At 40.2% G+C, this 16,664-nt stretch overlaps 1 protein-coding gene across 13 annotated transcripts in view; it reads left to right on the top strand.

Moving 5' to 3' along the window:
* The window catches only part of SYTL3 (synaptotagmin like 3), a 43,282-nt gene that overhangs the window by 3,567 nt on the left and 23,051 nt on the right, over positions 1-16,664 (top strand). For 7 of the 13 annotated variants that reach the window (XM_081187538.1, XM_081187540.1, XM_081187537.1 and 4 more), the window contains exons 3-7: positions 238-467; positions 8,126-8,598; positions 9,380-9,589; positions 10,552-10,616; positions 13,518-13,572. In XM_081187538.1, the coding sequence (XP_081043664.1) occupies positions 8,489-8,598; positions 9,380-9,589; positions 10,552-10,616; positions 13,518-13,572 (440 nt within the window). In that variant the 5' untranslated portion in view covers positions 238-467; positions 8,126-8,488. The remainder of the gene's footprint in view (positions 1-237; positions 468-8,125; positions 8,599-9,379; positions 9,590-10,551; positions 10,617-13,517; positions 13,573-16,664) is intronic. The other 6 variants (XM_081187535.1, XM_081187534.1, XM_081187530.1 and 3 more) reach the window with 6 other exon arrangements.

Below are 16,664 nucleotides of genomic sequence, written 5' to 3' on the forward strand. Positions count from 1 at the left end.
TCATGCAGTCCACAGCCCCCTGAGATAGCTAAGCGGTCGGGGGGGATCTGTCATTTCTAGTAAATGCTCGCTCTGAATCTTGCGGAAGTTGAGGTTTGCAGTGTTGCACACATCTAACATAAGCGAGTGACACAGAGAGAAACCACATGAAAGTATCATACTTAATGGCCACTACTCTTCCTGTTAGCTTAGGGGTTTCATGTACGCTTTAAGAAAAAACATTGTCTTTTCTTGCAGTGAGCTGTTTCCTCCCAGACCACTAAGGCATTATTTAAAGCCTCTCATTGATAGCAGACTGCATTGGGGGCAGTTACTTCCAATGCAGAGGGCTGTAGGATCATACGATGATGTGCACTGAAGTATTCTGTGTCAAACTTCAGTCCAGCAAGAAGGAAACGGAGAGAAAGAAGATATCATTTTTTCTTCAGTAAAACTAGCATCCTGCATTTCTTCTATGAAAGTAAAAGGTAAGTCAGTGTTTGCTAAAGGTAGGCATAAAAAATGTTTAAATGTTTGCAAGGCAAGGGCCTTGCATTCCTCTCTTATTTGTGATTATTTGCTGTGTTTCGTTCCCCTAGCAGATAGGACACATTGATCTTTAGGGGTTATTGAATTGGAAAACACCCTATCTCAAATTATTTTAGACATTTCTATTGCTTTAACATTCAAAAACTGGTGAATGCAAATAAATAAGTTCTACTATTGCTGTTTATCTGTTTCTCAAAGCTATGTAAATATTTAAAAGATGCCTCTGAATTTCTGCCGTTAAAAGATGGAGATTTATTTCCTCGTGGTAGCATAGCATGGACTAATGTATTGTGCAACTTTGATTCCTTCCTCTGTACTGTATATTTAGCTCTCTAACACTGCACACCCCAAACCTTGTACTTTGAGTAACCCTGTTCATGTGTATGTGTCTATAGTAAGTAGTTTATTGTTCCACACTGTATCTTCTGGTGTGTCCAAGATAGGCAATTTTTCTGTGTTAAGCCCAATAAACATCTCAGAGAAGGATATATGACACTGGGATCTTTCATGAAGGCCTTGCTTTCTAAATGTTAAGTTTTTGGATTTGTAGTATGTCGTCTTATAATAAGCTGTGCATAGGATCAATGTGTGTACAGTGGTGCCCCGCAAGACGAATGCCTCGCAAGACGGAAAACTCGCTAGACGAAAGAGTTTTCCGTTTTGGAGGTGCTTCGCAAAACAAATCTCCTATGGGCTTGCTTCGCAAGACGAAAATGTCTTGCGAGTTCCTGCGGATTTTTTCCCCTCCCCCCTTTTTCTAAGCCGCTAAGCCGCTTATCAGCTGATCCGATAAGCTGATAAACCGCTAAAAGCCGCTAAAAGCCGCTAATAGCGCTAATCCTCTAATCCGTTAATGGGCTTGCTTCACAAGACAAAAAAACCGCTAGACATAGAGAATCACAGAACGGATTCTTTTCGTCTTGCGAGGCACCACTGTAATGCGTTCTGAACTTTTTATTGATCCTTTGAACAGCTTATTTATTGTATAAAATCATACTACAACTATAATTCCAGTGACTTTACATTTAGGTGTAATTAGACAGAGACACAATTCCATCAGAGTTAGTCCTTCACCAACTTTTCATCTTATGTTGTGTGTAATTGCAATAGTAATTGCAATACATTGCCATGGTTAAGCATGTGGTCCTGAACCCAATTGTTTTTGATGGTGCAGCAAATGGTAGAATATTTGCTTAATTTTGCAACATGTTTTAATATGCTTTTTTGACATTGGGAGTAAACTAATATCCCCCTCCCAACTACAGAAAGTAAGTGATCTGCCTTGTTTGGCCCTCAGTGCCAGCATCAATCAAGGCATGGAACTATCTAGTTTAAATTAACTTGCATGGAGTCAGGGCCATAATCTGCTTTTGTCAGGTTCAATGCACCTGATCCCTCCCACATCCTGTGCCTCCTCTGACTTTGTAAGGAAGGACTCTCTACAAAGACCTTAAACAATAACAGAACATCAGGTGAGTGGCCTTTCAGTCAGTTGGAATCTATTTTTCACTCATTTGGGGCAGGTGAGAGTGGGGCACAGTCTCTCCAAAATCCATTCACAACTGCCTTAGGCTCTTGTTTAAAGTCCTTCTGGTTTTTGATTGTGTCATCTATATGTCCATATGAGTTTTCCTGTTCATCTTGTGTCTGCACAAAGTGAAACCATAAGCTGGTATTGGTGCATAATGCCTGACACATCTTCTAGATTTGTGAGGGATGTGTGTAAGAGAGTTTGTACTGGTCCAGTAAACGCTTCCGCTGCGCCACCAGCAACACCTCTCTTTGCAGAGCATTAATTAAGTCCAGTGCAGAGATTCTTGTTGCATAAAAGCTTCAAAGTCTTAGCAGCAAAGAAATAACGACACAGGGAAGCCTGTCTTTCCAAAGACAGGTTTATTGCAGAAAGATAACAGAAACACCTCCGGAGCTTTCGGACATTTTTGCTTCACGCCCCAACACACAGAGAAAACAAACACTCTTTATATACTGAGCAACTTAACAACTTAACGAGCTTGACTACTTAAAGTCACATGACATTGCTAACTTGCCAGCGTCTTAGGTTTCACACCCTAACACCCCCTCTCGCTGGCAATACAAAAAACAAAATTACTTCAGACCCATTTCTTCACAAAAGTTTTCATGCCGCTGAAACCCAAGCGGTTTTGTAAAACCATCAGCTTGATTTTCATGACTGGGACAGTAATTTAATTTAACAATTCCTGCTTTTACCGTTTGACAAACATTTTGAAAGCGGATATCCAAATGTTTTGTACGACCTTTAAACTGCCCATTTTGTGCTAACTTAAGACACGGTTGATTATCACCCCATACAGTGATTGGAGTGATGGCCTTTTCATACATCTCTTGTGCCAAGCATTTGTAAAATTCTAGATCTCTACATAACTCAGATAAGGCACAGAACTCAGCTTCTGTTGACGACAAAGCAATCAGGTTCTGTTTCTTGGATCTCCACCCAATCAGAGAGTTACCAAATTTTATTACACAGCCAGACACTGATTTTCTATCCTTTAAATTTGCCCAATCACTATCTGCCCAACAAGTAATCTGTGCTTGTCCTTCCGAAGATAATTCAAGGCAAAAATCTTTGGTGTATTGTAAATATCTTAACACTCTTTGAATTCCTTTCCATGCATTTACACTAGGTTTTGAAGCTTCTCTGCTGAGTAAGTTAACAGCGTAAGCAATATCTGGTCTACTCCATTGCGAAAGATGAAGCAAGCTTCCCAGTGCTGACTGAAAGATTTCAGCACGCTTGAATTCAGCACTATCCTTGAACTCATTGTCTTTTACAAAACCCATTTCCATTGGTGTTCTAACACCTGCACACTCTGTCATGTTAAACTTTTTCAACATTTGCAATATCTTGCCTTTTTGATTCAGTAGAAAACTGCCATTTTTGGTCCTATCTATCTGAACACCAAGATAGACCTTCACATCACCAAGATTCTTAACTTTGAAGTGTTTATTTAACTCTTTGGCTAGTTTTTTTACTTGTTCTTGTGTCTTTGAAGTATAAATCAGGTCATCTACATAAACAAGCAAAGATTCTTGAGCATCTCCTGAACCTCTGAAATATAAGCAATTGTCAGCCTTGCTCCTGCTAAAACCAATGCCTACCAAAACGTCATTCAAACACTCATTCCAATTATGAGCAGATTGCTTGAGTCCATAAATAGATTTATGTAGTTTCCATACCTGATTTGATTTACCAACTTTCAATCCTGGCGGTAGCTCCATATAGAGCTCTTCAGCCAAGTCTGAATGAAGATAAGCTGTAGAGACATCAAATTGATTCACTTTGAACCCTTTCTGAGCAGCAACTGCTAATAGTGCCCGTAGGGTTTCACTCCTTGAAGTGGGTGCATAGACTTCGGAATAATGTAACCCCTTTCTTTGCGTAAAACCTCGAGCTACAAGCCTTGCTTTGTACTCTGGTTTCCCCATCGCTGTTGTCTTTATCCTGTACACCCACCTACAACTTACTGCCTTGGTACCTTCTGGCAGTTTGGTGATGGAAAACACACCCAGTTCTTTCATAGAATTCAACTCCTTTTGCATGGCCTCACGCCATCTACTGGCCTCCTCCTGGGGTAATTGCTCAATCTCCTCAAAACTTTCAGGTTCGCAATTTGCCAAACCAGCCCAAACACTAATAGCTTGGTACCTTTCAGGAGGTTTACCTTTGTTGGTACGCTGAGAACGCCTTAACAGTTCCTGCGATGTTCCTTCAGTTTCCCCCTCTGACCCAGAATCACTAGTCGTCACCTGTTTATCACTAGTAGTTGAAGAACTTTCTGATTCTGACTTTACACGTCTCTCTTGCTGTACAGGTGAACTTTTAGAGCTAGAAGATTCTGACTTTACAGACTTGGGTGAACTAGGCGATTTCTCACCCTCGTCCTCAGACTTAAATTCCTCAGTCTGTTCTGGAACTAATACTTGCCCTGGGGCCTGAGTTTCATTGCTACTGTTCACCACATCAAATAGTATGTCAGGATTTCCATGAATTTTATTCCAACCATCCTGTTCACAAAATTCCGCACTTCTGCTGATTGTGATTTTTGCTTGATTGCCTTCTACATTCACAAATCTCCAACCTTTTGTGTTTGCTTGATAACCACAGAAAAACATTTCTTTAGACCTAGGATTGCCTTTCCTACGTTGTGCCCTAGGCACCAGCACATAAGCACGACATCCAAAAACTCTTAGATGATCAATTTTTGGTTTTTTCCCAAATAGCATGAAGTAAGGAGTGTTGCCCACTGTGCTATTGTACACTCTGTTAAAAGTATAATTCGCATACAGTGCAGCCTCAGCCCAAAAACGCTGTGGAAGTCCAGAATCAAACAGCAAAGCAGCAATGGCTTCCTGTAACGTTCGAAATTTTCTTTCGGCAACTGCATTCTCCTGTGGTGAATAGGGATTGGTAAGTCTATGAACTATACCTTTCCTTTTTAACCACATCTCCAGCGTGTGGTTCACATATTCCCCACCACGATCTGATTGTATTTTACGTACCCTGGTGTCAAATTTACATTCGACTTCTTCAATCCAATCCATCAGGATGGAAGCTGCTTGTGATTTTTCTTTCAGAAAGAAAACCCAACTAGCCCTTGAAAAGTCATCCACCAAAATTTGCATAAATCTCGCACCTCCAAGCGATTTGACTGGCATAGGGCCACACACGTCTGTGTGCACAAGTTCAAAGGGTTTCTTGCTTACTCTATCAGATCTAGGATAGTTACATGTCTTAACCTTTGCATGTTTACAAGCACAACAATCCAGAAAATTTGGACAGGGTTTAATGTTACACCCCTCAGCTAAATTTGGCATCTTGCTTACATACTTAAAGCATATATGAGCTAACCTTCTGTGTAGTAGATGTGCACAACCTGTATGAGGAGCCTTATTTACACACTTAGCTTGTGCTTCACCTGTTGAACATCTACCTGCTGCTAACTGCTCTTCATCCAAAACAAAAAGCCCATCCTCACAGGGAATTTTAACTAGCTCCTTTCCCTGTTTCGAAATGGTGCACACATCATTTTCAAACTCAACCTTAAAACCACTTTTTACCAGGCATGTCACACTCAAAAGTCCATTCTTCATTCCTGGAAGAACAAAAACAGGAAGGTTAGTTTGCAAACAGTTAACATAAATTGTGCCTTTAAGGTTCATTTCTCGTTTACTATTGTCTGCTATAGTCACGGTTTTTGCAACTGGCAATGTCTTGCAGTTCATCAAGCGGCCACTAGATGTCACTGGAACTAAACTGTGACTTGCTCCACTGTCAATTATCCACTTCAAAGTTTGTTGGCTCCTTTTAGGACTCTGTTGTGCTGCCATTGCAGATAGTCCCTTATCAGCACCTGCTCCCCCTCTGGATCGTTGATTCTTGTAGTTCTCACGTCGTCTTCCCCTGTAGCTCCGGAAACTGGCCTTGGACTGTTGAAATTCCTGTTGCTTTTCTGGACACTTTGCTATCAAATGAAACCTGCTGCCACATCGAAAACATGACTTGCTGGCCATAGCAGACACTTGTGAGGCTTCCTTACAGCTCTGCCTGCTAGTTTCCCCACGCTGGGAATTATCTGAACATCCAACCCTTGGGGTATTTGAATTATCAATACGTTTTCGATGGTGTTGATATTCTTGCTCACACAATCTACCAGTCACATAATTCATATTCAGCTGGTCCTCTGGCAAAACTTGTAAAGTTAGTACTAAGTTTTCAAACCCTGCATGCAGGCTGCTAAGCAGAGTATAAACTTTAATATTTTCAGGAAAATTTACACCTAAAGATGACAGTCGGTTGAAATACTCAGTCATCTGTGACGTGTGTTCAACCACACTATCCCCTGGCTTCAGTTTCAACTCATACAAAGCACGTATAATGTTCACCTTCTCTCCGGGCGTGGCTCTATGGTGAATTCGCCTAAGAGCTTCCCAAATTTCAAATGCAGACCTTAAATTTTCCACATGAGGTAATTGGGAATCGTCTATCGATACCATCAACATGCATCTAGCTTTAGTGTCCATTTTATCATGTTCCCTGTTCTGGGCATGTGCAGCAGCCTGTTGCTCTGCTGTGGCATCTGCTGCAACAGCCACAAACGGCTTTCGCCTCTGGACATAGTCAGCCCACACTTCTTTGGCTTCCAACCAGACTTGAACCCTCTTAGACCACTGCACGTAATTAGCAGAGTTCAACTTTGTAAAGGGAACCTGGAAATTTTCCGCTGCCATTCTTTGGGTCTGCTGCTACTCCCTCTGTGTGCCCTTCCTTCTCTTTCCCGTTGGGATTTGTTTTACTCACTTTTCAGACGCCTCCAGCCTCCTCTGAAGCCTTTAAGAGCTGGATTTACGACCAAGCCGGTCTTCTCTCATCCAAAAGCTGCTTTCACTTTCTCTGCACACAATACAGCTGTAGAAACGTAGAAGGGGTCCATAACCTAAGAGAGTTTGTACTGGTCCAGTAAACGCTTCCGCTGCGCCACCAGCAACACCTCTCTTTGCAGAGCATTAATTAAGTCCAGTGCAGAGATTCTTGTTGCAGTACAAGCTTCAAAGTCTTAGCAGCAAAGAAATAACGACACAGGGAAGCCTGTCTTTCCAAAGACAGGTTTATTGCAGAAAGATAACAGAAACACCTCCGGAGCTTTCGGACATTTTTGCTTCACGCCCCAACACACAGAGAAAACAAACACTCTTTATATACTGAGCAACTTAACAACTTAACAACTTAACGAGCTTGACTACTTAAAGTCACATGACATTGCTAACTTGCCAGCGTCTTAGGTTTCACACCCTAACAGTGTGTTGTCTCAGTGATAAACCACACTGTTTTTTGCAAGACCTTTTTATCTGCCTGAACAGACACAAACTAGACACGATTCAGATGGCAGGCCCATTAGCTATTAAAGCCTATAAATAATTGATTGATAGTAAAGACTTACTTTAGAACATCTCGCCTTCACACCATACTAGTTTTACTTCCGTGGGATAAAAGGTTCAACAGCTAGCAGTCAGAGGGCATCGTATTCCAGTTAAGGCACATTTATCTTTGTGGTTGACTAGGAGGCAATCAACTGAATTTTTTCATGACACCTTTTATTATTTGGATTATTGTTATTCTCATTTTTCATTATCTTTTGCACAATCCACATAAGCAAAATGGCTTTTATACAGGCCTTTTTACACCAGGGTAAGTAACATGCTGATGGGCAATGGTGCTTATTGTAATGAGGCTGTTTGAAAGATGATGAATCATATTTCATAGCTCAACTGTGGCCCAAGCATACTATGAAACGATATGCTGACAGGATGTAGCTTTTGTTTTCCAGGAAAAGTAGGAGATAGTGATCTACTGCAGAATAAGAAAGGAGAAGTAGGTTGTTCTTTTCTCTGCATTCCTAAGAAATGCAATCCTAATTTCCTAATAGGAAATTTGTGAATTTAAAGCAATGGAGGTGGAGTTTCTCTCCCTTATACCTGCTGCTGCCTATCAGCTTGAATCATACCCCAATTTTCTTTGCAGAATGGTGGATCTAAGCCAAACCTCTCTCATTTTTATCAGTTTAGAAACTACCAGCAGCAAATTGGGAGCCTGAAGTCATTTTATTTATACAAGACAATAAACTGCCTTCATCCAGCAAAGAAAGTGCCTTCAGCAGGTGATGAGACTGAAAATTATGGCGTATATGGAAAAGGGTTCTTTTCCTCTCCCTTCCATCTTATGACACAGTTCAAACGTATCTCTGATGAAAGATGTATGCAAGCAGTTAAAGGGACTCATAGATCTTTTGGTTGCTGAACCCTGCCCCTAGCTTTAAGCTCCAACTTTCCTTGGTGGGGGTGCTGAAGAAGATTAAAATTCTTTAAAAAACAAAACAATCAGACAAACAAACAAATAAAAACCTTCTAAGAATCAGAAGAGAAAATGACTCAGGAACTTGACCTCAGTGTACTAAAGGGATTGGAACGACAAGTTGTTTTAGATGTCCTGAACCGTGATCAGATGTTGAGGAAGGTGGACGAAGAACGAATAAGGTATGTGGCCATTTTGGAATACAGCGTGCCATTGCATCTCTCTGTTTTATTTTCTTCTTTTCATCTATTCTTTGCTAAAGTCCTTTTCTCAGATTCTTTGTTAGACCATTCTAGTGATTAAATTCTAGATTAAATACTTTGCAGGAAGAAATTTATTGAATGGCTTTGTCATGACTATTCTTACAGTAGTTTTGTACATTCCCTACTCCATGCACTAAGGGTGTTTTCAGATGGGTGATTATTGTGCATGCTCCTCATGCATGCAGTTCCCCTCCCCCCCCCAGCATTCATATGATGCTGGCATTAAAATGTGAGCCTATATTCCAGTCTAATCCAGATGTATCTTTCACAGCAAGCACATAGCGTTGACCTGCTAGAGTTTTTCCAAGTTCCTGCCAAGGGCTCTAAGCAAAATTTGGAAAGCAATTATGATGTTTCAGTATGGTAGGAAGGTTCACTAGTAAATTCCTCCAACCCCCTTTTTTAAAATTAAGGTGGTTATCTAGGAAAGCAACACAGAAGGAAGTCGCACTCACTCATCTCCATAGGTCAGCCAGTTATTTCAGCATGGTATTATATTGTTTAAATGTGGTGGAAGGTGAAATTACAGGTAAAACCTCTTGTTTTTGGTTTACATTGGCTATTCAAATTACAGCATATTATTAATGAAAGTGAATTCATGCAGCTACTTAGAGAATAAGTGTGAATAATTGTTCATTTTTTTCACTCCCACCTGATACAATATGTGCATATTTATTTATTTTTTTCTGGCTGAGAACAGGAAACTGAAGCTGCAGCTGCAGGAACTTCGATGGAAAGGGACAAAAAACACAAACCTGGAATATAAGTCTTGTGCTCGCTGTCAGAAACCTCTTGGAGTGCTAATCAACAGAGGTGCAGTGTGCAATGGGTGCAGTCACCAAGTATGCTCCAGATGTCGCATCACTTTGAATCGCTACCTGTGGAAATGCACTGTCTGCTACGCTCATGAGTGAGAAATACTAGAGAAATTGCTCAGTAATATTTGCGTTGTGGGTGTTTATGCCTTAGTTGCATATGTCATGAGGATCAGGTCTGTAGGGGTTTCACAGCAGCCCTCTGCTATCAAGGAAGAAGGAGACAGAGGCAGCATATACTTTGGTGGGGAGTAGGACAGTGTGATCCAATGCACGGCCAGAGGACCACATGAAGCCCTCAAGGGCTTTTTTGGAGGCCCTTGGCAACATTTCACACACACACACACACACACACACACACACACACACCACAGCAGCCCTCCCACCACCTTCCCAAAGCTGGGTAAGCAAAGTGCTGAGCTTTGGGAAGGAGACCTGAGGGCTCTGTCAGGGTCCTAGAGCTCTCTCCCCACCTTCCCAAAGCTTAGTTAGCGCTTCCCCAGCTTTGGGAAGGAGGTGGGAGGGCTTTAGAACTTTGCCAGAGCCTTATATCCTTCCCAAAGCCCGGCCCCAGCACCTCACTTATCCAGGTTTGGGAAGGTAGTGGAAGGGCTAGGTAGGGGGGCATCAATTTTTGGGCTCACCTCCCCCCTCCATGCCTCTAAGGAGGTTCACACAGCGGGCACACTGGCAATATTGCTGTGGAATTAACACACAACACTTGGTAGTCAGAGCCATGGGACTCCTTTGCATGCACCTTCAGAAGGATGGGAGTTTCTTTCCTGTAATGTAGTGTATATTTGAAGCCTAGAACCACATAGGTCTTTTTCACTTAATTAAAAAATGAAATGAAAATGAAAGCTAAGATTCTCAGGAAGTTGAATTCTATGCCCAGTACCAAATTCTATGGGTTTTCTATTCTTGTGCATATTGTGGAATGTCCTTCTGGGTTATGTAATAGTTGAGGTTCCAACGCGGTAATGATGGAATTTTTGTGATGAGCCTACAGGTGATTTTCAAAATCTTTCAGTAAAAGGTTCAAATATTTGTTTTGCAGGGAACTTAAAGTGAAAGCAGGCGAGTGGTTTTTTGAGCAGCGATCAAAGAAATTTCCAGCTGAAGGTAATGCTTTTAAAAAGTAGCAGGAAGCTACACTATTAAATGCAAGATAAATTGATGGTCTGTTATTTTTATTTCACATTTTGTTCTCTTAGCAAGATATGTATAATCGGAAATAAGTAATAGTAAGTAAGTAAATAAGTAAGTAAATATATGAGCACATAACAGTTACCTTTGGCTACAATGTAGAAGTATTTAGGTGCTAGGCATTAGTGTTTCTCTTCAACCAGGCCTTAGGCTGATTAGCATCTGATACCCTTTTAGATGTGTTGTGGGAGTGAAGGGGTTATTTATTATGTATTTTGTTTGTGTTTTTTATCTTGTATTTTTGTGTTGTGAACTGCTTTGGGCTCTATGGGTGAAGGGCATTACACAAATTTAATATAAAAATAATTTTAACTAAGTACAATGCACTCTAGGTAAAGGACCCCTGACAAATTAGGTCAAGTTGTGACCGACTCTGGGGTTGCGGCGCTCATCTCACTTTATTGGCCGAGGGAGTCGGCGTACAGCTTCCAGGTGTTGTGGCCAGCATGACTAAGCCACTTCTGGCGAACCAGAGTAGCACATGGAAACGCTGTTTACCTTCCTGCCGGAGCAGTACCTATTTATCTACTTGCACTTGACATGCTTTCAAACTGCTAGGTTGGCAGGAGCAGGGACCGAGCAACAGGAGCTCACCCCGTTGCGGGGATTCGAACCGCCGACCTTCTTATCGGCAAGTCCTAGGCTCTGTGGTCTAACCCACAGTGCCACCCATGTCCCTTACAATGCACTCTACCCTGGCTGTAAACTCTTACTGAGAATAACTGCTTCTTTTGAACTGATACTGATGTTGTGTTAAATTACAGATTCAGATACTACTCCCTCTTGGTTTTTTGTTGTATTAATGAGTCCTGAAGCGGTTAATTATTATATATATTATTAGTGACATTTTAAAAATGATTTGTTATGGACTTACAACAGAAAGTTCATATGCCCATATGTCAACATTTTGTAGAATTCAAATGAAACCGTTAAACAGCCTCACCAATAGTTTTGCACAGAGAGATGTTGCTTTCTTTGCCCTAGACTAGAGAATGAGACAGAAATGTATAGAAAAGAAAATATGAGATCATTTTACTGGAATTTATTTCTATTGGTGAAAGACAGTCTGAGTGCTTGGCTGGTAACTATAATTTGAAAGCATGCTGAAGTTGATCCAGTTAAAATCTGCAGTCCTGCACATGCTTGGGTTGCGTAAATCAATAGAAGTCAGTGGAATTCAAACTGGCTTGTTTGGGTGCAGGATTACAGCCAAAGGAATAAATGTTCCCATTTTGTGACTCTCTTGGAGCAGGAATAAATTAACAGTGATGAACCAAAATTATAGCTGTTGTTCTCTGTTAATTGCCTCTGTGACCAATCAGTCCATGGTAATTCCTTCAAAGACAACACAAACCTATGACATAAGTGGCACAATATTTCAACAGGAAACTTTAGAAACTAGTACTGTCAGTTAGGCATTGTTGTTGACTGAATTGGATGTGGGATCTTCTGCACACAAAGCATGCAGCCCCTCAATCTGCTTTGGAGGGTCTCTCAATTATATGGAACAGATTTTGAGTTAGTGGGGGCTACAGAGGAGAGGAGTGGGAAGTTCATTTGCACAAGTGGAACAGATCAGCATTGGGTACAACCCGTAAGAACACATGCACAGTCTGCTTGTTTCTCATTTCATTTCTTTAATGGCCTCCAACCTATGCTGCCACATGAGGAAGGGCAGGAAGTGGCCTTTAGACATAAGATAGTGAATTAAGAGCAGCGGCATGCTTGCAAAAGGGTTCCTGTAAAATATGCAACCACTTCCCTATTTGCTGGCATAACGTGGCCTGAAATATCAGGCAGTCATTGTGAGAAAATATTTTTTATCAACAATGTTGTTGATTGTGCCAGAGACTTACTTTATACAGTGTTAATAATTGATCTATTGCAGAATTATTATCTTTGTAAGTAGCTGTAATATTGAGATTAATGTCGTGTGTGTGTGTGTGTGTGTGTGTGTGTATTGCTCTGTGCAATTCATCATTTGTTACATGTGATTGATGACAGAAGGATTCCTTGCTCTTAGTTGATTGTCCACCATTTTATAAGCAGAAAGATTATTTTGGTACTTAGTTATACAGGTTGAGTGGTAGCCAATGAAGTCATACTCTGAGTAGATCCATTAAAATCAACAAACCTAAGCCCGTTTATTTCAAAAGGCCAATGTGTCCCTCCCCCCCCCCCTTATGTGGGAGTTACGTTCCTGCACACAAATGAAATTGTGTAATGACAGGGCGTTTTCAGAGGTGCTTCCCTGTTTGCGGAATACCCTCCCTAGTGAGGTGCATCATTTTCTGTCAGTGTTAGCTTTCAGGAGGAATTTGAAAACATTATTGTTTACTCAGACATTTTGCAGGTGAAGAATACTGTTTCTGGCAACCCAGAGATCATTGAATGAAATAATGATTTTAATTGCAACTATTTTAGAATGATTTCCCTGTTTTAAAATCCCTTTTTAAAATTGCAGATGTATTTGCCACCCTGGGCTCCTTTGGGAGGAAGGGTGGAATGTAAATTCAATGAATCAATTAAATTTTGAAAATATTGTTGTGCTGCTTGTATTACTGAACTTTTCAACTGTAATTTAAGTTTCTACCATCTGTTATTGTACTTTGCTTGAATCAATACCAATAACTAAATGTAAAACTACATTTTTCTAAATGGTCACAGAATCTCTTGAGCACTTTTAAGGGTTGGCGAAATTGAAGTATATTGGCAACAATAAATGATAGAAAATTGTGACAAAGAACTGGTTTGTGAATAGAATTTTATTGCTAGCAAATGACCTTGATGGGGTTTTCCCCCCCTCTTGCTTCACAGGTAGATATGAAACTGCTGGGGCAAAGTTCTTGGACTCTTATCAAGCACTACTAAGGTAAGGACAAGAAGGTGAGCTTGTCCTAGAGAGGTGGATGCAGTACAAGGAGTGTATTGTGCAGTACAAAATAATCTGTCCCCTGAAGCTACCGGCAGATGCCAAGGTTTAATTTTAAAAGCTTGCAATAGAACAAGCAGAAATCTAAAACTTATTTTGGTGCTTTTGCTGTGCTTTTAAAACAAGTTAGCATAGTACAAAACCTAGTAGGGCCTGAGTATTGTAGTGGTTAGTGTATTGGATTAGGATCTGGTAAGCCAAGGTTCAAATCCCCATTCAGCCATGAATCTCGCTGTGTGACCTTAGGGCAGTCACAGTCTCTCAACCTAGCTTACCTCACAGGGTTGTTGTGAAGATAAAATGGGGAGTGGAAGGACCATGAATGTCTTCTTGGAAGAAAAGTGCGGTATAAAAGTAATAATATAATAAAAGCAAGACTGTCACCAAAAATGACATTCCCATGTCAAGTTAGTTACTCAGTTGGGCTCTAAGGTGCTACTGGAAGAAATTTTTTATTTTATTTTATTTTATTTTATTTTATTTTATTTTATTTTATTTTATTTTATTTTATTTTATTGCCATGTCAAGTTATCTACCTGCTGCCTGTAATGTCTTGTACAACTTATCCCATGTCTTGTTGTCATTACTTGGTATGTTTCCCTGCCACTCTCATTAGTAGGCAATTATGCGGCAGAATCACTTGATTCTGTTAGGTCATATAAGGCAAGTTGCACTAGATGTTATGGAGGAAGAAGAGGGACCTTAGCGCAGGGCTGCCATTTTCAGTAGTAGCCCCCATGTTTTTCGTAGCATGTGGTTCCACGCTTCAGATCAGTCAGCTTGTTCTCCATTTGGGTGTATGTTCATCAAAGTCCCACTGTACAAGCAAGCCAAAGTACTGTCATGGAGGCTGTGATATTTATTGAGATGCTAGTGAAGGAGCAGTCAGTTTTTCGATAGGTAGCAAAGCATCTCTTGCAGCATCTCAGAAGATATGTGACGGAAGGCTCAGATCATGAGCAGTTGCTGACAATTCAAAACTTGTGTGCAACACTGCAAAGATTATGGGAGGTATCTATTGGATCACACATCAGTGGTTTGGGACAGCAAAATGTCCTGGTTACATTCTCATCGCTTTCTATGATTTTTTTTAGGGGGTCTCAGAGTGAGAGTTTTGTTCAGTGGGACAGGCAAGCCTGTTATATGGGCTCACTTTAGCTACAGTGGTGTAGTCAATCCTGTATCTAATATAGCAGGCCTGTCCAACCGGTCGATCGCGATCTACCCGTCGATCGCGGGCCGTCCCTGGTCAATCCTTGTTGATCTCCAGAGATCGACCAAAAAACCCCAACTCAACAACTCTGATCTTGCTCCCTAAATCCTGGGGAAGACCAGCATGTAATTATGCCAGCTTTCCTTTGATCCCAGTAGGCTTGTGACTAAATTACAGCCTTGCCCATCCAAAGCTCTGCCTCCCTCAGTATTGCAGTACAGCCAGATACCGCTATGTGGCACTGTGGTATGGCTTCTTGGGGTGATCACATGGGGAACTGCAGTGCTCACAGTGTGGTGGAGCAGGGATTCCCACCCCCACCTGCGCTGCCAGACCGCTAGCTGTGACCCTCACACATTAGTATGGTGGCCCTTAACCCTGAGACAGATTAAGTGGTTTGTTAATTTTCAGTAAAATCTTGCTCAATGCCTTGCTCTGCTGAAAGAGTAAAGGTTAAAAGTAAATACCAAGACTGTCAGGAATGTGACAGACAAGCAGCAAATATGTTGTAGGGGGAATGCTTATTGAATGTTTAAGTTAAGCATTAAGGCTGAAAAGTCACTTCTCAGCAAAATGCTTAACTCTGCATGTAACTTAGGCCCTTAGTTGATGGTAAATATCACAGGATCTGCCTTAGTTCTCCTGAAGAAATATTTGGTAGATTCCCTTTCCCACTATTTTCAAAAGATTTCATGATACAACATAAAGCAAAACCTTTTTTTATTATTCAGTGTAATACAAAATAATCAAAAGAGTGATCAGTATTACAGTTAGCACAATAACAGAAGAATAAAGTGGCTTAAATGTTTATTTGCACCATTTCCCCCCTTATACAGTAAAATAAAATTCTTACTTACATTTTAGTACACTGTTGTACAATGTCAACATTTTCTACAGCAACATATAATTTATCTGACTTCCCAATATCCTTGATTTTCTTGTAAAGTAATAAGACATTGGATTCTATCTGTATAATATTTCAGGGTATTTTTCCTTATTTTTCAATGTTGTTAACCTCAGAATGTTAGTTGTTCCCACAACTTCCTAATAAAATTTGCTTTGCTCAGTTTTGGGGTATTTTTCCATGACTTAGCCTACAGAATTCGTTCCAATGTCAAAATATACAGAACCTGCATCCAATACTGTGATGGTATACTTCATTTCACAGTCAATAGATGCACCAGATTATCTAACGGATCTTATCTGTTTTGGAGGTTAAGCTGAGAGGGATTTATAGTATGACAAGTTTTGTCACCTCCGATATGAAATTCATTTTCTAGGAATGGCTGCCATTCCCCTGGTTATTTTCCTTTCATATTTAATCTCTACAATTATTTATTACCATGGTTTTTATTATTATATTAAATGATCAACACAATAAAGGGAATGATAAGATAGTGTGCTTACAAATTTGAGTTACTGTCCTTTCATATTCCACCTAATTTATAAATAAATATATTCCAGCATTATTAAATATAAACCATAAACCATATAAGTATAAATTTAAATGCCAATAAGTATTGTTTAAACATTGTTAAAGAAATACTACTGTTACCTACTGTAGTAACCTTTAAAGCATCCAATTACTTCTAACATAATCTGCTTTCTGTTTTATACACGTAAACAATTGATTAATTTTGCAACCATCTCTGTTCCCTAAAATAAACTTATTTACCCTTTACATTAAATATAACATTGTTGGTCTCTAATCTCTAGTGCTGTTCTGCTTTGATTGATTTTTGTGATTATTTTTATGCTATTATATTTTTATTGATTTTTTTGGGTGATTGATCATAGAATCATAGAGTTGGAATAGACC

Source organism: Podarcis bocagei (assembly GCF_964188305.1).
Source record: "Podarcis bocagei genome assembly, chromosome: 3".
Taxonomy (NCBI): domain Eukaryota; kingdom Metazoa; phylum Chordata; class Lepidosauria; order Squamata; family Lacertidae; genus Podarcis; species Podarcis bocagei.